The following is a 20407-nucleotide window of genomic DNA, read 5'->3' on the forward strand; positions in this document are numbered from 1 at the left end:
AACTCTTTTTCTGTTTGTTTTTCACTAGAATTACACTCAGGGTGAGTATCACAATGGATCAACTGCTTATTAACATCTATATCTACACAGCCAGTCACATGGCAGCGACTCAATACATGTGAGGTCAAGGCCACGTGCTGAAGTTTTAATTTAAATTCAGTGGAGAAGGTGATTGAGTGACTTTGATTGTGGCATGATTGCTGGTGCAGACTCAGGCTGGCCTGAGTGTTTCAGAAACTGCTCATCTGCTGAGATTTTCCCACACAACCAGGTGATAGAAGATAAAACAGACTGCGTTGAGCTGATAGGAAGGCAACAGCAATTCAAACAACCAGTTGATACAACCAAGATGTGCAGAAGAGCATCTCTGAAGGTCTAACCTAGAAGCAGCTAGGCTAAAGTAGCAGAAGACCATGATGGGTGCCATTTCTGTCAGCTAAGAATAGAAAACAGCCAACAATTTACTAGGGTTCACCGAAACTAGACAATAGAAGATTGAAAACAACATCATCTGGTCTGATGAGTCGATTTCCGCTGCAACATTTGTATGGTAGGTGAGAATTTAAACCCTAAACTATTGCCGCTGATCGTCATTTAATCAGAATCAGAATACTTTATTGATCCCTGGGGGAATTTTTTTTTTTTAAATGACCAGAGTGTACTCATCATCTGATGACTGTTTTTCCTGCAGACTGCTACACCATGTCATATAGTTTAGATCATCTCAAACATGAGATCAGTGTACTCAAATGTCCTGCACAGTCACCAGTTCAATATAGTAGAGCACCTTTGGGATGTGGCGGAACAGGAGATTCATATCATGGATGTGCAGCTAACTGTGTGATTGCATCATATCAACATTGAACAAAATCTCACGAGTGTTTCCCGAACTTTGTTGAATCTGTGCTACAAAGAATTATTAGATGGTACAAAAGTGGGTTCAACAGTACCCGTTGTTTCTGCTCTTCACATATTCTAACCAAGTAAATCAGAAGGATCACTAAAACTGAAGTTACCTCTTCACATGAACGCTGGCTCTGTCACACTCATGTGTTAAATCTGCCTCAGCGCTATGTAACAAAGCAGCACAGACCACAGTGGATGCATGTCAATAATGATCTTTAATGTCAATATATACAGAACTTGAAAGAAAAATAGAATCTTAAAAATCAAATGAAATAAATACAGTATCATACAATTTCCACAATGTCTTTTGAAGAGATTTCCATGGAAATGTTTTTTTGTTATTCATTTATTTATTCTTTTAAATTCAGCCTCTCTGGTTCGACAGGGTGCGTCCCATCCCCCCCAGAGAAATCCCGACAGCTCCCCCCACATGCTCTTCATCTTCATTATGTTCTATATAGTTATATCATTTTTGCAAACGATTTCTTGTTACCACATAGTTTCACCTTCAGTAGCGAGACAGTATCTTTTGTCCGTCTGCAGCATGTTTACGTCTTTTGATACACAAATAAAACAAATCCGACTGAGTTTCAAGGGAAAAGCAATACAGGATCTGTCCACACATGCGTTTATGTTACCAAAAGTGCTGGGAAGTGATTTTGGTTCTGAAGAACCTTCAAACCCGCTTCAAGCAGTATCTGATTTTTTTTAATACATTTATTTTTTTATTTTTGTCTCAGAAAGGAAACAGTTATGCAAAGTACCTCAGTCAATACCAACTTGCCAGCACTCTCACACATAAATCATTACTTCACGTTGAAAAACAAAACAAAAAAAAAGTCAGAGAGTAAAAGCAAATGAGGGGAGAGGAGGATGGCGGAGCGAAGATGAAGAGCAGTGTGTGGGGGGGGAGCACAGTTTAACCAAAGCAGCTTTTTAATCAGCCAATCACAGTGAAGGAAAACATCAGCTGGTGCGTTTCTTCCTCACATAAAAAGGAAGAAAGAATGAAAGGCGAGGAGGGTAAGTGCATATGAGAAGCTGTGGAAATAAATACAAGTCTGTCTCCCCAGCAGTAACAGATACGAGGTTCCTCTGTTCGTCTTCGGCTGACTTCTGCAACGCAACCTCGCCCTGTGTGTGTGTGTGTGTGTGTGTGAGTGATTGCAGATGTTCCGGTGTTTCAAATTAAATAGATTTAAAAAAAAAAAAAAAAAAAAAAAGGAAAACCTGGGAGACAGTAGTTCTGACTGGCCAAGACTTGGGGCTGTGGGTGTGCGCGTACTTTTTGCTTTTTCTTGTTTGCGTATGAGTCTGACAGAGTGAGATCAAAACTGGTGGGTGAGAAACATGGGTCTACATGTCCGTTGAGGTGAGTTTCTTCATGCTGCGTCTCTGGGCTAAACTGGATGCCGCCACAGGCTCCAACACCGGCTGACTCGTCTTCTGGCTCAGAGCTGAATAGGTGGCAGCCATCGCTCCCTGATGAAACAAAGACACGTGGCTTTAATGTTTCAGCTGGCCTCACCACCACTGCTACTGTATAAATATATAATTAAATTGTTTCTTACTGGCTGGGGAAAAGATATAGTTTTCAATAATGTAACAGAAGCTGACGAAATATGTTAAAGTTCAGTGTTGAACAATGAAGTATACAGTGGCTTGCAAAAGTATTCGGCCCCCTTGAACTTTTCCACATTTTGTCACATTACAGCCACAAACATGAATCAATTTTATTGGAATTCCACGTGAAAGACCAACACAAAGTGGTGCACACGTGAGAAGTGGAACGAAAATCATACATGATTCCAAACATTTTTTACAAATAAATAACTGCAAAGTGGGGTGTGCGTAATTATTCAGCCCCCTGAGTCAATACTTTGTAGAACCACCTTTTGCTGCAATTCAGCTGCCAGTCTTTTAGGGTATGTCTCTACCAGCTTTGCACATCTACAGACTGAAATCTTTGCCCATTCTTCTTTGCAAAACAGCTCCAGCTCAGTCAGATTAGATGGACAGCGTTTGTGAACAGCAGTTTTCAGATCTTGCCACAGATTCTCGATTGGATTTAGATCTGGACTTTGACTGGGCCATTCTAACACATGGATATGTTTTGTTTTAAACCATTCCATTGTTGCCCTGGCTTTATGTTTAGGGTCGTTGTCCTGCTGGAAGGTGAACCTCCGCCCCAGTCTCAAGTCTTTTGCAGACTCCAAGAGGTTTTCTTCCAAGATTGCCCTGTATTTGGCTCCATCCATCTTCCCATCAACTCTGACCAGCTTCCCTGTCCCTGCTGAAGAGAAGCACCCCCAGAGCATGATGCTGCCACCACCATATTTGACAGTGGGGATGGTGTGTTCAGAGTGATGTGCAGTGTTAGTTTTCCGCCACACATAGCGTTTTGCATTTTGGCCAAAAATGGACAGATTCCCCCACCTGAGCTGTAGATCTCTGCAGCTCGTCCAGAGTCACCATGGGCCTCTTGGCTGCATTTCTGATCAGCGCTCTCCTTGTTGGGCCTGTGAGTTTAGGTGGACGGCCTTGTCTTGGTAGGTTTACAGTTGTGCCATACTCCTTCCATTTCTGAATGATCGCTTGAACAGTGCTCCGTGGGATGTTCAAGGCTTGGGAAATCTTTTTGTAGCCTAAGCCTGCTTTAAATTTCTCAATAACTTTATCCCTGACCTGTCTGGTGTCTAAATCCAATCGAGAATCTGTGGCAAGATCTGAAAACTGCTGTTCACAAACGCTGTCCATCTAATCTGACTGAGCTGGAGCTGTTTTGCAAAGAAGAATGGGCAAGGATTTCAGTCTGTAGATGTGAAAAGCTGGTAGAGACAGACCCTAAAAGACTGGCAGCTGTAATTGCAGCAAAAGGTGGTTCTACAACGTATTGACTCAGGGGGCTGAATAATTACACACACCCCACTTTGCAGTTATTTATTTGTGAAAAATGTTTGGAATCATGTATGATTTTCCTTCCACTTCTCACGTGTACACCACTTTGTGTTGGTCTTTCACGTGGGATTCCAATAAAATTGATTCATGTTTGTGGCTGTAATGTGACAAAATGTGGAAAGGTTCAAGGGGGCCGAATACTTTTGCAAGCCACTGTATGTTGTCATATTTTCCTGTCTGTGTCGATCACATTTTCCCAGATTTGGTAAATGAGATGGTCACATGTTTTGTCCAACCAACCGCAGTTCCTCAAATGGCTGTTTAAGACTCCCAAAAAATTTGAAAATCTAACTTTACAGTAAAAATTAAAATATCTAAACTATTTTTTGTTTAATGGCTCACTGGTCCGTGAGTCGTTTGGTACTGGACCGTGAGAGTTGAGGCTCGGGTGTAAAATTTGTGGTTTTCAAGGTTTTTATCGTTAACTCTGTTTCCCTGGGTCTTTCCCAGTGTTGTAGTTGTGAGTCTTATTTTGAAAGAAATATTTACGCATTACCATAGCGACCAGAGCACTAAGGGGCAGAGAGGAGGATGTTACTCTCAACGTTGTTGACGCATTTCAGGAGGACGCTGCTAATAAAGTTACAATTACACAGTGAATTCACATTTATTATTATATTTACAAAATACCACAGTTTTTGTCTCGGCCGTATTATTTTATTTTGTTGTATTTATCCACGACACCTTAAAGGCCGGTCCGTGAAAATACTGTCTGCCATTAGGCGCAAAAGAGGACGGAGACCGCTGTTATAATGGATATGATACATTTGAGTGACAGGTAGGGGCCAATATACTGACAACCAAGGCTGAAAGGTGATTTGAAAATGTCTTTGGGTAACTTCCTCCTCTTTTAGTAATCCTCTGTGATCCACATCGAATTGTTTTCCCTTCCCCCCCCCAGTAAGAAAAATTAAAACATGACAAGCAGCTACTCTGCCACACAGTCTAAGAGTCCTTGATTAGGCATCTAATGTTTCTGCGGTTTACAGTTTAATGAGCTTTTCTGTGTGGATACAGTTAATTATTGAAAGTAGACATTAGGCAGAATTCTGACATGACCAGCAGAGGTTACGGTGCAGTCCAGGCTAGGGCTGGGCCATATCATACCGTTCACGGTAATACCGGTATAATGTTGGGCAACGATAAGAAAATGAAATATCGCAATAGAATATGGGTAAAACGCGCATGCGCAGTGCCTTTGTTTTCATACGCACATGGATGAAAAAAGCGTGCCTGCGACGGAGAATGAGAAGAGCAAAAGTGGATCGTTGAATAAAACGAATGAACCAGAACTGGTTTGTAAAAATGCTGCAACTTCAGTGGTGTGGAACTGGTTTAGCTTTCATCCGTCAGATACACAACAAAGCACTATTTTTGGTAGCGTGTGCTAGCGGGCCGTCGTTATTACCGTGTTTTTTGGAAAATACGGCACACTTAAAATCAATCCTTTGATTTTTCTGAAAATCGACAGTGCCCCTTATAATCCCGTGTGCCTTCTGTATGAATTCTGGTTGTTTACTGACCTCGAAACGATTTTATGTACACGACGCTCGATAATCTGTCAAATGTTTTAGTACGACTTTGCTAAGCTACGAACCCGCACCGCTTGATGGATTGTCGGAGCTTTACGGCTATCATAGGGAGGAGCCTCGCGGAGTGATACGTACTGTGCTTCAACATAATATTACCGTATTGTGTGTGTAGAACCTCTTTCTAAGTTTTGTGGATATTCTACATGGTTATGCTGAGGATATGTCGGCCAATTTCCACTGGAAATGCCTTTTGGTTAAACTGTCAGCAAGGAATTTGCATTTGCGCAGTTAAATTTTTAGATAACTTTAATGCACATAAAAAACAGCTGCTTGTTTAAGCGAAAATACATTGATGTTTTTTTTCACTAATAAAGTTGTGGAGTTGTAAAGTATTTTGTCTAGTGTCAATTATATCGTCAGTTATATCGTTATCGCAAATTTTCAAATGTATATTGTGATAAATATTTTTGGTCGTATCGCCCTGCTCTAGTCCAGGCTACCTAATGTTAACTGAGCAGTCTGGAGACACAAGGATTAACAAAGAATTCTTGGATTTTTAGGACTGAAACCTGCTGTTAATCTGGTCCTTCCTTTAATGGCGACATTATCACCGGATCAGGAAGTGTAAAAAGTCAGAAGCAAAATCCTGTGCATGACTCTGGCCTTTTATACAGCTGCTGCTCTCTGAGATTAAGAGAGGTCAGCTCAGCTGGGTCGAGTGCTTAGCACAAATGATACCCAGACAACCTGACCTGGCCCCCGTGTGTCCAGCCACATTAGGGCGTCCGTATTCCAGCAGAGTGAGGGCAGAAATGATTGACCTCTCCACTCATTTGCCTTAGACCCATTTCTGGCTCCAGTCTTAAATACAGGCATTACTGTGCTTTTCAATTTGTGACGCCTAAACTTTGAAACAACCTTCTGCAGTATACAGGATCTGCTCAGTCTGTGGTTTGTTTTAAAGCATCTGCTGAAGAATTACATCCCCAAACTGACCCTTTCATTTGGCAGCAGTGGACAAAAAAAGTCCTCAAAATCCTGACGTTTTGGAGGAAATCTGTTTCACTGAAGCCACCGACATCACGATCTGAACACTTTTAGCTCCAACTTTGCGCCCACACGCGCCTCCGTACACAAGTACCAGCAGTGGCTCCACAAATAGCCTCCACTAAACCGTTTACTCTTCCTCAGCCTCCTCATCTGCTCACAAATCTGCTCGTTTCCACCGCACATCGCTCCATAAATAAAAACAAAACAAAACAACAACTTCCTTCTAAATACAACGTTATCACTGTCCATCTGTGCACACAGGGCACAAATCTTCTGACGTAAATGAGAAAAATCTTACAGGTCTTAAGTCCAGCACACATGTTGAGGTGTTACTAATCATTCAACTGTAGTAGATAATAATAATAATTGTTCCTGTAAATTGAGGTCTTTGTTAGCGGGATACGGTTGGATCTACTCACCTTGACGAGGTGCGGTGCATCATGGCGTGTGAGCTGGAAGTGCGGTAGCGTATCTCTGCACGTGATCCAGGAATGCTTTAGAACCTGCTCTGCTGTGTATCGCTGGTGAGGGTCCACATGGAGCATATGGGACAGCAAGTCCTGGAATACACAAATACAGATTTCTAAAGATTAAAGGGCACATTTTAAAAAGCCACTATGAATTCATACGGGTATAAAGGTTTAATTCTGGCCAATTTTAAGTCAACGGCATAATTTGTATCAAACTTTTAAGTACATGGGAAAAGCGGGTCGTCTTCATTAAACTTTACAACACTAGGTTTACAAAAGGAAACATCACAGCTGCTTAAAAGGAAGCCTGAACAAAAGGATTTAGAACAATGTGTCAGTGTGTACCTTCGAGCTGTCTGACACAGTATCCCAGTTGCCACCCGTCAAAGAGAACTTCCCAGATCCTATCCGGAGAAGAATCTCTTCCGGTGTGTCGTTTGGCCCATTAGCGAACGGTGTGTACCTGACAGCGATGAAAACAAAGCGCAGATTATGAAATGCATAATCGCATCACATGCAGTTTGCTATTAATCATCCAAACGACTCCCGAGAGTTCTCCTGTGTGCAGTCTTACCCTGCTAACATGGTATACAGCAAGACTCCAAGGCTCCATATATCACAGGCTGCATCATAACCTTGTCGCATTAGTACCTACGGAAACAAAGAACAACACAAGCCATCAGACTCAGAAACAAAGCGGATCATGGATTCTCTTTTTTTGCCTTGCTTCCTGCTCACCTCTGGTGCCACAAAGTTGGCGGTGTAACAGGGGGTTAGAAGGAGGCCGTTGCCTCCCCGGAGCTGTTTAGCGAATCCAAAATCACAGATCCTGATGGAGTCGGGATTCCCCGAGTCGTCCATGTACAGGATGTTGCTGGGCTTCAGGTCTCGGTGTACTACCTGAGGAGAAGGAGAAGATATTCAGAAAACGTGTCCAAATTAACTCTGCTGTGCACGCGCGTGTAAGCGTTTCCTCACCCCTTGGCAGTGGAGGTAGTCAACAGTCTTTGTAATGGTGTAAAGAACAGCACTTGCTTCTCTCTCGGAGAAAAACTTCTGCCTGAGGATTCGATCCAGCAGCTCCCCTCCCTTCATCAGCTCCGTCACCAGGTATACATACCTGCCCTCGTCATACACCTGACACAGAGACAACACAACCCGTCAGAATATACCCGCCAAAAGCCGACTGTGTCGGAAAGCTCACACATAAATGTCACTGACGTCTTTCAGAGTGATGATGTTGGGGTGCTGTCCATATCGCATCAGGATTTCGATCTCTTCAGAGGGGTCCCTCTTACTTTTGTCTATAATCTGAGTGAAACACAAACACAGTATTAGTGATCAAACAACTCTAACTTCTATCAGAGACTTGAGACACTAAAAGCAAACTGAAGCTGTGCTGCCATCTGCTGGTGCTTTATGTATAACCAAATTCCATTTGAGTCGCTCCGTTTTAAATGTATCGATAGTTAAAGACGCTGATGTCCACAAACTCTTATTCTACACACATCAACTGTACTTTCATTGGCCTTACCGAGAGATGTAAAGCATGTGTAATAAAACGAACCAGTCGTGGCACTTAGCGATCTATTAACCTGCAGCTGCAGGACACTGCAAACTAAAGAAGCTGCAGTTTACATCCATGCCTGTCCAAGCATGAGAACGCACACAGGAAAGGCTTTGGAGGAATAAAGCAGGCTCCACAGATTTGTGTCACCAATTCAAGCGTCTGACATTCACATATGTTTTTAAAGAACTTCTACTTTTAGACATTTTTATGAAATTTTGCTATAATCAGTGTCAGTTCTTGAGGACTGGCAGTGAAGATGCAATGATTTTGAAAGAACCCAAATTCTAAACAGCTCACGCCTGACTCCGAGTGCACATTTGTGCTGTAATGTAAATGTAATTTACATAAACGTAATGAAATTTCCCAACATGATCGAGATGCAGTTATGAGAAAACAAGCCATCTAAAAAAAACAAAACACTTCTGTCCTCTGGTATAGATTCTTTAACATGTTCAGAGGTCACAAGGAAACAGCCGGTTACCTTCACAGCATAGTCCATGGCAGAGACTCGGTGTACACAGCGTTTACAAATAGAGTAGGAGCCGACCCCGATGTCCTCCTGCAGCTCGTACATGTCGGAGAACTTGGCTGAGCCTCCGTGCAGCTAGAAAGGGCAGGAATCATTAACATTTATACAGTGTCCTGTGACATTACAAAAAAAAAAAAAAAGTTCCAGCACAGCATCACCTCGTGTCCTTCACGAGCGACGCTGAAGGATGCAAGTAACACTTCAGCTTGTCTATGCAAGTCAACAACGTGTATCAAATGTTAGAGCATCCTGGTAATTTGAGTCCCACAACAAAGAACATAATGTCAGTGAAGTTGACCTTTGGAGAAAAAAAAATAAAAAGACTGAGTACTTCATCATTTTATCTAATAGTTTGACCTTTAACCACCAAATGTTTAGCAGGTCAACCTAAAGTTCAGGTGGACATCTGCACCAAACTGTCCAGAGTGAAACTATTGCTGCACATTTACACAGGTGCTCCGCAGCAAACCTGCCATCAACTTTGTAATGTGCCTGTTTGTTTGTGTCGGTCAGCAGCAGAACAGTCATTACAAGATCATTTAATTTGGATGCTAGACCTCTGCCACCAATCCAAACTATTCCACTGTAATTACAATCAGCAGGCAACAGAAAGAAACCGTGTCAGCAGCACTCAGGTATTAGTTACAATGTTTCAGTGACCCATCTGTCTTACTGTGTTCTGCACAGAGCTGCAACTGCATCATGAAATTTATGCATGGCTCCAAAACAGGAGGAGAAACTGCTGAATTTCTAGAGATTCTCATGAACGCTGCTTCATGAAAAGAGAGAAAAAATAAAAGTGTGTGAGCTTCGTGCATGCAAGACAATACTTCAAGTACCATTAAGTACCTCGTGTAAAGAGTGAGCGAATACAAGGTTACGATAACGCATCTTCACCTGAACTATGGGGAGGATGCTGAGCAGCGGGGAGCCCTTGTTCTCATCCATGGGGGTCGGCGCAACAAAACTGAAGCCTTTGAAGAGCTGGTGTGCATTAGCACTGGGCGGGATACCTGGGGAGTCTAAATAAACCAAGATAATTCAGAATATAAACAGACTAACATAAACACCCACTAACATTTTGCAGTTGCTGTTTCCATGGCTGCAGGACTAGCTGTTGCTTGTAAGCTTAAAAACATGTGAGCAGAACGTGCGTGCGTGCTTGTGTGTGTGTGTGTGTGTAGGTGTACCTTTCGGCGTTTTAGCGGTGAACTCTGGGTCAAAGCAGAACGTGTCATCTGGTTTACCTGCTGCGGGCTTGAACGGGGGCTGGAGCTCTCTCCTGTACAGTTTCTGCAGGTACAAAAATGCAGGAGACACGTAAACGTGTGAGGAATCAAACTATCACAGGCCGTCTGGAGCGTGTGAACATATGTGCAGGAGAGGCCAAGACCCCCTCCCAGATTAACCCCCTGAAATCCCACCACCGCTTGGTCCGGCCAATAGCATCCTGCCGGCTCTTAAACGCTCATGCAGGGCTATTAGTGCACACACAGTGAGAATTGGACCTCTGCCCAGACTCATGCACACACACATACGCGCACACACACACACAAACACAGATCCCGTGGCCAAGACTGATGGCCAGTAGTCACCACGCCAAGCATTTGTTAGGTGTGAATCCTCAGCAGAAGCTGGGGAGTTGTGTGTGTGTGTGTGTGTGTGTGTGTGTGTGTTTATGCGTGTGGGTGTGTGGGAGAGAGGAGGAAAAAAGAAAAAGAGTGTGAGAAGTGCGTGTTGGTGTGTGCACTCACATTCCAGTCGATGGTGGAAAAGAATGCATGGCGTTTGATCTCTTCCACGCCGTCGGGCCCGGCCCCTAAAGACACAGATGGCTCTGGTTCAGTTAACCCAGCGTTATTGCTTTTCATCGACTCATCCGCACATTATTAACCTCTTGGCCGATTTCGAGGTAGAAGCGGATGCCAAAATGTTAACCAACCTTAGGCTTAGTGAACAGCGTGACTTGACGATCACGTTTCCTTACCTAGCCTGTTAGCAGGGTTACGTTTAAACAGCATTCTCAGCAAACTCTGGGCTTCCAAACTAAGGAACTGGGGCATTCCCAACTTAGCCCTGCAGGGAGAGAGACAACAGAGTGACAGATGAACATGGGGGGGGGGTCACTGTTATCTTCTACATATCAAAACTTGTCTGACATGCCTTAATGATGTCATGCATAATGACTCACTTGAGAATCATGTTCATAGTCTCATTGCGGTCTTTCCCTTGGAATGGTAACGTCCCTGTGAGCATTTCAAACTGCAAACACACCATAGGTCAGGTTTTTTCCTTTTACTTTAATGTATAAAATTCCTATGAATACATATGTCCCATGTCTTTTCTTCCTATTTAAATCAGGTTTGTGTGGGGTTGCGTACCATAAGTACTCCCAGAGACCACCAGTCTGCACTCTGCGTGTGTCCTCTCCTGTTGACCACCTCAGGGGCCATATACTCCACCGTACCACAGAAGGAATATGCCTTCTTATCAGCATCTACCGACTCTTTACTCAAACCAAAGTCTGTGTAACATAGTAGAGTTTTAGGCAAGAAGTTACAGATTTACTGCAAATGTTTGCATTTGGATTTTACTTATTTATACCAAACACAGACCATGCATATTAACGTTGCTGCATTTAAATAAAAACGTAACCAATGCAATACACGTACGACTTCTAACCAAGCTAACTTGCAGATCTTTTCCTGGTTAGGCTTTTAAGATGCAGTATAGCAACACAAATATAAATCAAACAGTTAGAAAACAGCAACAGCAACCACAACAAACAGGAAATAAATAGAAACAGTTAACTCATTTCAGTGATCACAGATTTGCTTTTGTTTAAGGCATAATTTTACCTTTGCATTAAAAACTGATCTTAAAATTCTTTATGTTTTGTTGATGCATCTAATCAATATCATTATTACGAAACTCATAATAAGCAGAAGTGAAACACGGCTACACTGATCCATCATCATCAAATGAGAGAAAGCAGGAGGACATTTCCGACTGTTAGTTTGATTTCTGACAGCAACATCGGGCGTCTCTGGCAGTGAAACTCCGTCGTGTGTGAGGAGCACACGAGTAAGATATTTGACAAACAACAAAACTAGTAGGACTCAATACTCAACAGTAGTGGCACATCTATCACTTTAAGCATGGTCATATTTAACAGGTTAACTACATTAGACTCTTTCCTGATTCTTCATAGTCAAAAAAAGTAAGGTAGCTCATACCTGTTAACTTTATGTGTCCAGCTTCATCAAGTAAGATGCTGAAAGACAAGAAGAGATTTCACAGAGGTGAGCATCAAAGCATCTCATGTTTTGTGATTTCTGCATAAAGCACGACTAAAGCGAGTGAGTTCTGAGAGGTTTGTATAAAACGTTCAATCCGTACGCTGCAGACATTTTATGAAAAACGGAGCAAAAGCCGGAAAAACTAAACCAAAATTTCTTTTCATACAGCAGTTAAGTTGGAAAACAAAAATAACCCTTCAACTGATTTTCTTGAAAAATGAATGTTTCATCAAATCCGCCTTGTGATATGGAGAAATTTTCCTAGATTTATGGTATGTATTTATGTTAAATTTTCATTTACAGAAATGAAATCATATTAGAGATGGAGCAATTTTGTATTTGTAAGGAACTGTGATCCAATACTGATAATTATGGTTTTTCTTTTTTTAAAGTGCATGACAGCAAAGGCAGGTGCTGTCTGGAGGTATCTCACCCTCTCTCACCAATAAGTTGTTTGTTTCGCAGTCGTTCAGCAGTTTCTGACTGTTTTTTGCGACTCGTTTTGGCTGAGTGAGCTGACAATAAGAGAGCCTCAGACAGCTTCTTTCTCCATTCCAACTGCTATGTTAGCCTCCCAACAAGCGTCAAACGCTGCCTTGCATTTACAGTGACCTGGCATGTTGTCAGCTTTACTCTGCTCCACTCCGTGTGTGTGAGGGCCGCACACCGTGGGGAAACTAACGCAGACTCAAACTGAGCAGAGATGTTTATCTTTTTTTTTTTTTTTTAAAGTCAGATTAAAAAAAAAACAAAAAACCTTTAACTATTTGAATTTATGCATACATATATATTGATTAGTCACATTTTATTTTACGTGGCTGTGTAATCAATAGGTCTATTGTTTTTACAGCTATTGTTTTAATTCAGACTATATGTTAATTGTATTAGCTGCTAACAACACACACACACACACACACACACACACACACACTATAGTTTGCAGCAATATAGGTGAAAGATCAAAGTGGTTTTGTACTTGAAAATGTTTGTAATGAAACCAAAAGCAATCGGCTTTTGCAGTTCCCTTCTGTACTCCGTTCTGTGCCATTGCGCAGGGCTTTGCTACGACAGGCTGAAAGGGGAAGATGAGGTCTGTGATTCTTACTTCTCTGGCTTGAGATCTCTGTAAACTATGCCCAGGTTGTGCAGATGGTCGAGGGCCAGGGCCAGCTCTGCAAGGTAGAATTTCACATCTTCCTCTGTAAACATAACCTGATAAGAACTGGACAAATTTACTCTTTGAACTCTGAAGAGAAATTCAGCAGCAGCAAAGGAAACAAAAAAAACAAACAAACAAACAAAACCAAACTTGAATATTAAGCTTCAGTTACCAAAACAGAGAAAAAGAGTATTATCGTTATTGTCACAACAACATCAACATTTCAAATACGTTTCAGGATTCGGCAAGCTGTTGATCTGACGCCGCTGGCAGCTATCGCTTTGGTTCTGAGACATGCTTTCAACAATAGGTCTATCCAGAGAACAATCACACATTGTCTGAGTGCCCTGAAAGCATCTGAGAAAAGCTGAGCCGGGAATCTGACTGACAAGCAGCTGATGATGAAAAAGGGGGAATAAAGATTCCGAGAAAAAGCACTCGCCTTTTCATGAGGAATTCAAGTCGGAATTTGAATAAAAAAAAACAAACAGAAGATATCAGAGACAAATGACTTGGCACATTTATGCGCTTTTAAAATAAATAAAATACTCTTGCATACTAAAATTGCACCTGCTCCATTAGTTGCCGTCATATTTACATTTCCTTAGGGTTTATAAATTAACATTTTGGCATCTGTAGCTCTGAGTTTCACAAACATGGGCACTAATAGGATTTTTATTTTTAAGAACATCTCAGATTTTTTTTTTTTTTTTTTTTAACCAAAGTACAAAATAAACAGAATAAAGACAAAAATAAGCTTGAAGGCACAACAACATGTAAGACAACAGAATGCCAGCTTACCTCTTTGGATAAGCGAGTGAATACATCCCCTCCCCTGAGAAAGTCCAGTATTAAATACAGTTTCCCTTCTGTCTGAAAGGCTGCGGAGACAGGAAACTGACAATTTATCCACAAGCCAACAGTATTGTGATTTAACAGAGATGTCGAGATGAAATGTCAAATCCTGTTAAATAACTAAAGCATTCAAAAATATTTTGTTAAATGAGGTTAAAGGCATTTCTGACTGAAACACAATGCGGATAAACAGCTTACGCCATGTTAAACCCACCCTGAATACATTCTGTATGATCATACAGTTACACGCACATGAGACGTTACAGCAACATCTGATTTCAATCAGTTCTGCAAACTGTTTTTTTCTGGAGCAGAAAGCAAAAAAAAACCTGAAATGAACACATGGTTCTGATACCATGTAGAGGCTCAAAACTTTACATCCGCGTATTAATTCAGCGCTGCTGCAAGTTCCAAATGCTGGTGAATGACTAGACTCACCAGCAAGTCCAAGGAGCTCAGAGCACGTCTGAGAAAGACGATGACAGATTTTGCACAAGTCAGGGACATCTCTTGAAGCCATTTCTAAAGACTTTTATAGTCTAAGATTATCAGTTTAAATGAAGTGCAGCCACTTTGTCGGAGTCTGAAAAGGACTCAAAAAGCTTTGATGCGTACACTACAGCCCTGAACTCCTTCAGACATCACCCAACAGACGTGCACGGGGAAAACACAAATGCAGTCAGACTGAACATTAGCCGGTCTTTAACCTGATAGCTCCCTACTATAAAGTCTGCGATGTCGAATTATGCAGATGTGTGAGCAGCGCAGCTATCTGTCAGGTGCGTTCACCTACTGAGTGGGCGTCATGTTTACCGCTTTCAGCGTGCTCCATCAAGGCAGCACCCTCGTATAAACAACACTGAGTAGTTCCAGTTGTGTTAAAAGCACCTGATGTAGAACCTTTCATTCTTTGTGCTAAGGAGAAAGGGCAACTGTAGAAAATATCCTGACCGTTTTTTCTGAAATTGTCCGACGTTTACACGTTAAAAACGACAACAACATTCGGCTCGGCTGACACGAAGTTGGAGAAATTATCCAGAAATCACCAAAGCACAGGTCTGCATTGAAGTAGAAGCGGCTAGAAGGCAGAAGTGGGAATGAGCAGACACCCCATGAATACAATATTACTGCCACTTCTAACATTTTGCAATGTGCAGAGTATTGCAACATATATTGTAATTTATCACCTTTTCCAACTGCAAATTATGTCCTCAAAGATTAACTTTAACAGTGCCTGTTTAATCCAATAAGACAAAGTTATCTCACGTCAAGTTTTTCTTGCTGTAAAATGAGCCAAACACACCAGCACTGTCACTAAAACCTGCCATAAATGTTGCCATAAGATGGGAGTTAGCCTGCCATCAGTCTGCAATTGAATGGGGTCAAGTTGGCTATTGCAAGCAATCTTTTTAACTGTGATCAATCATTGAAAGTCTGTTGCTTGCTACATAGAAAGAAATTCACATTTGGACGAAATGCATATTTAACTATTACCACTGCACTCAGCAAACTTCCTGTTCTTCAGGAATACCACCGTTCTGCAGGGTTGCCGCTGATTGACCAGCCTGCGCAATCACGTTGCGATCAAAAGTGGTCGTGAATGTGCGACAGCCTCAAGCTTGAGGCAACCATTTAGTCACAATAAGTTGCAGTTGCAGTCGGTCAGAGAATATGAAAGAAAATCATCAGACTGACACTGATTTTTTGCAAAGAGGTTCTTTTCCCAGTTTTACTGCTGTGGTGGATGGTGGTGCATGAGATGAGCCAGAACATTTTATACACTTCATAAAATGCACATATTTGGTGTTTCTCTATTGATACATTATCACCATACTCTGATACTATGACACACTGATCATGTTCCCCCACCCCTACTAGAACATCAGTGTCAGTCTACCACCAATCATGTTTCACATCACCACACACTGACAGGCTGCAGAACTTCAGCGCAACCTCAAGCTATTAGCTAGACTCTTGAAACTTAAAAACAACTAGATTTCCAACAGGACAGTGACGCCCTTAAAGAGAGGAAAGTTGGTTGGGGAACAGATAAATTGCCTAATATTAAGCTTCTCTAAAGCCTCAACACTACTGAAATCTGTTGACTCGGCTTTAAAGCCAGTTCCATGCCAGGACAACAAACTTTATTGAACTCTACCAATTCGGCCAAACACAAATGAATGATTACCAGAATTACGCCAAAAGCTTGTTTATGTAAAATTCTGGACCCCATTGTGTTTTTAAAAAAAAAAAAAAAGATTTAAAATGCGTGCAGTACATTTCACTTATTTTTTAATTTTTATTTTTACTTGATGTAAAAGTTTCCGTCCCAGAAAAAGAAATAAATGAAATCCTGATGTTTCCATGACGTTTTAGTCCATGACGAGTGCATCTAAATGTTCAAAACTGTGTAATAGCCATGCTATGCGTATTATAAATAAATAAATAAATAAATAAATAAATAAAGTTTGTCTTACCGTAGTGCAATTTCACTATGAAGGGATGATTGACTTCCACTAAAATGTCTCTTTCCATCTTAGTGCGAACTCTGTCCCTGACTGGAGACAAAGGAGACAGATGGAGCCATTCAGAAAGAAATCCAGCACTGTGGACAGACAATACTGGTGCTGTTTTATGCTGAGATGGCAAAAAACAACAGTGGCATTACCTTTCAAAGATGCCTTTTTTAGAACTTTCATTGCATATAACTGACCAGCATCTGGACCCACGATCTTCCTGACAAGAAACACCTGACAGAAGGCGAATGAGAGGATTTTAGACAGATACAAGTGCCGGCACAAACAAACCACTCAACTCATCTCCAGAGTTCCCCACCTTGCCGAAAGAGCCCTGGCCGAGGACTTTTAGCAGTTCGAACTGAGACGGATCGGCTTTCTCGCAGCCCTCTTTTACATGGTGGGTGATAGGAATCTCCTTATATGTCCCATCATCCTACACAAACATTAGCAGAATGAGACAGAAACACGAGGCGGTGGGGTTAGGTCACCGCTTCATGCACACAGACATGAAGACTTAAAAGCACAGCCTTACTTACACAGTGTGAGAAAGACTCTCCCTCCTCCATGGGCTCATCCATGATCTGATGCCCATTGACCTGCAGCCAAAGCAACAAATCTGATCAGAGTTGTTGTCAACAGCAGTAAGCACTTTCACAAAGCTTATTCATCCTTGTTTTTAGCTGAGCAGGACTATGACTGCAGCAGCAGCTGCACGCCCACATGTATGATGGAAGATTCAACAGATGAATTCGATGAGTCACACATGCAATAATACGGCACTGTCCCTTTTCCAACTGTAGTTCTCTGCGTGTTGTCAAACAGTATGGAGTCCATACTTTAATCCCGTCCAGCTGTCCAGCCCTTATCCTGTCCCTATAAAGCCCCCCCCCCCCTTATTAGCATTCTAGCTTAATCCCCAGTGAGAGCAAAAAACAAGCTCCAAGAGTCAGATATTTGCTGGAGCTACAGTCAGCATTCAAGACATAATAGGGCCTGTTTCTTTTAGAGCTTCTAGCTGATGATGCTGGTAAATGCATACTTTAAATGACCGCAGACCACGTTTAAGAAGCGCCCCCCCCACCCTCTTTGTTTACTGTAACAGCCACGCACGCTGAAATGACATTGTCAGAGGAGGAATGTCAGATATCTCGGTATCTGCAAATCAAACGACTGACCACAAAAACATTATCCAGGTCTGAATATTTCAGTTATGGGCTGAAGCGCAGCCTGCATTATGTATTCAGTCCACTGTGTTTGTGTGTGTTGAATTCCATCAAGCCTCTGAAGAGGGGTATGAGTCATAGCACTACGCAAACCCACTCAGTGGGTGGAGCCACCAACATACACTCGTGTACATCCACACAACGGAGGCCAGCAAAACCACTTTCCAATATCTTGCTACTGCTGCTGCAGCAGAGCAACACTGGCAAGAAAAACATATTTAAAAGAAAAAAAAAAATCTGACAAGATAGACACCGCAAAGGCCGAAACAACGCAGAATAAAGCTGAAAGCAAACGCCTCGGTGCATCTGTGAAGGGTAACATCCAAGCTTGGCCGAAGCCAGGGCAGAGCTTGTGTCATAATTCACACATAGATTTTTTTCACTCCCACCTTTGCTGTGGCTCATCACAGCTTGTAATGGGAGTGCAGCCTACACTCAGCGCAACCAGGCCAGCCTTTTGCAGCCATCTGATGTCTGACAATCCTACATACCGTAATATCATTTTGCATACACTTATACCGGCATACAAGGGTTTGGCCTGAGAAAAAAAGAAGTGTTTTATGTGAGAACTGATACAGTGTTGATTAAACAGCCAGCATCACCACTGCTCTGGTTTAGGTAGCTCAGCTGATATTTACTTCTGTAATCTCACAGTCTTCAAAGCTGCAGCTTACAGTAAACAGCAAATTCAAGTGTTTGTCTGCAGTAAAACTTTTTAAAAGTGGCGATCATGGCTCAAGAGTTGGGTGTTCGTCTTGTAATCGGAAGGTTGCCGGTTCGAGCCCCAGTCTCGGTCGTTGTGTCCTTGGGCAAGACATTTCACCTACCGCCTACTGGTGATGGCCAGAGGGGCCGATGGCGCGCTATGGCAGCCTCGCCTCTGTCAGTCTGCCCCGGGGGAGCTGTGGCTACAACTGTAGCTGCCTCCACCAGTGTGTGAATGTGAGAGTGAATGAATAGTGGTATTGTAAAGCACTTTGAGGGGTCCCGAAAAAGCGCTATATAAAAATGCAATCCATTATTATTGTTATTAAAAGCATTGTAATATTTGTGCCATGAAGCTGATTAAGTTATTATAAAAGGTATTATATGAAAGATTAACAAAAAGCTTTAAAAGTTTCCAAGAGAAACCTCAATAAAAATGGAAGGGTCAGTTCAAACAACCCCGGGATGTTTCAGTAACTTTCTGTTGACTTTACGAAAGTCACAGAAGTCTGCCAGACGGACTTTTTCAGTGTGTAAATGTGAAAGGACCGCAAAGAATCCCAGAAATCAGGTTTAGGATGTCAAGTTGGCTTTGCTGCAATTGGAAAACCTTATTACCGAGCCCGTGCAAAAGCAAATTGAATCCTTCCCACAGCTATCACAAGACTGTTTCTGGATGTCATTGCAAAAAGGTATCACTGGTTTGTACTAACAGTGATAAATAGTACAGCTCCATATTGCGCAATTTTCCAGTCACAGCGTCGTCACTTTATTGCCGCTGTCAGTCCATTGTTAAACGCGTTGTGCACTTTTTTGGTCAAATTATAACTTATAAAGCTGCGCACAGACGTTTTTGTTATTAAGTTATTAACAGCATCACTAATTCACAAGTACTGCTGACAAGCCAACCTTCAGCAGTAAACACGACTGACCGATTTAGCGCAGCTAATGATAAACTTTAAACAAAAAAAACAAACAAAAAACTGCAGTGGCTGGATTCATGCGCTGCCTAACTACTACACACACAGACTAAAGTACTTTAGCAACCTTTTATTACTTAAGCAGTAGAGGTTGGATAACAACTTGGCTCCCAAGTTTTCAAGCCTGCAAGCTGTCAGCTATCAAGCTAGCTGCTGCTAATGCTACAAGCGCTAAGCTAGCTAGGAGGTAAACTCCTCCTGAGAAGTGTAAATAACAAGAAAAAGATGCGCGACGGGCACCTGTCATTGGGTAAAAACACCAGTGTCGGTGCGGAATGATGAGCCGTTGCGAAAGACGGGACGGGTAAGTGTTAAACTAATAAGAAAAAAAATCAGGGCAGTGCAATAAAAACAAACATCTAACCAGCTGTTAGCATTAGCTAGTGCGTTAGCATGCATCACGGTGCGCTGCAGGTCGTGATGCGAATTTAAGCTCTGCCGAGACGAGCGGGGCGAGATAACTTAACGGGACACCACGAAACCAGAAGCAACGCGGCGAGATTAACATGCAAAACACGCATTTGTCAACTCACCTCACTACTAACGCTGTTTACCTCCATCTTGTACCAGGATTCCTCTCCAAGTCTAAGGCATCGTAGTCCACCTAGACCCCCGCTCCACGTTGCATGTCTTCCCCCCCCAACCACCCTCT

General features: G+C 42.2%; 1 protein-coding gene across 1 annotated transcript; it reads right to left on the reverse strand.

Annotated features, from left to right (window-relative positions):
- Nucleotides 1-1406: 1406 nt before the first annotated feature.
- rps6kal (ribosomal protein S6 kinase a, like) lies at nt 1407-20405 on the reverse strand. Its single transcript, XM_042218461.1, has 22 exons — nt 20289-20405; nt 17384-17443; nt 17164-17280; nt 16997-17078; nt 16806-16886; nt 14275-14354; nt 13420-13526; nt 12252-12289; nt 11397-11539; nt 11207-11277; nt 11003-11091; nt 10770-10834; nt 10206-10308; nt 9913-10037; nt 8968-9090; nt 8138-8227; nt 7895-8053; nt 7655-7816; nt 7491-7567; nt 7262-7379; nt 6866-7006; nt 1407-2388 (listed from the first exon to the last, which is right to left on the reverse strand). The coding sequence occupies exons 1-22, from the start codon at nt 20313-20315 to the stop codon at nt 2263-2265; spliced, it is 2184 nt and encodes a 727-aa protein (XP_042074395.1). The 5' UTR covers nt 20316-20405; the 3' UTR covers nt 1407-2262.
- Between the last annotated feature and the right edge of the window lie 2 nt (nt 20406-20407).

Source organism: Haplochromis burtoni, unplaced genomic scaffold (assembly GCF_018398535.1).
Source record: "Haplochromis burtoni strain Fernald_Lab_line unplaced genomic scaffold, NCSU_Asbu1 Contig_19, whole genome shotgun sequence".
Taxonomy (NCBI): Eukaryota; Metazoa; Chordata; class Actinopteri; order Cichliformes; family Cichlidae; genus Haplochromis; species Haplochromis burtoni.

Excerpts from the sequence above, each read along its gene's own strand:
- rps6kal (XM_042218461.1), bottom strand. The coding sequence starts at position 20,315 with ATGGAGGTAAACAGCGTTAGTAGTGAG. Across the intron at positions 7,007-7,261 it reads CTGTGTCAGACAGCTCGAAG|GACTTGCTGTCCCATATGCT; the intron begins GTACACACTGAC and ends TGTGTATTCCAG. Across the intron at positions 2,389-6,865 it reads ATGCACCGCACCTCGTCAAG|GGAGCGATGGCTGCCACCTA; the intron begins GTGAGTAGATCC and ends TTGTTTCATCAG.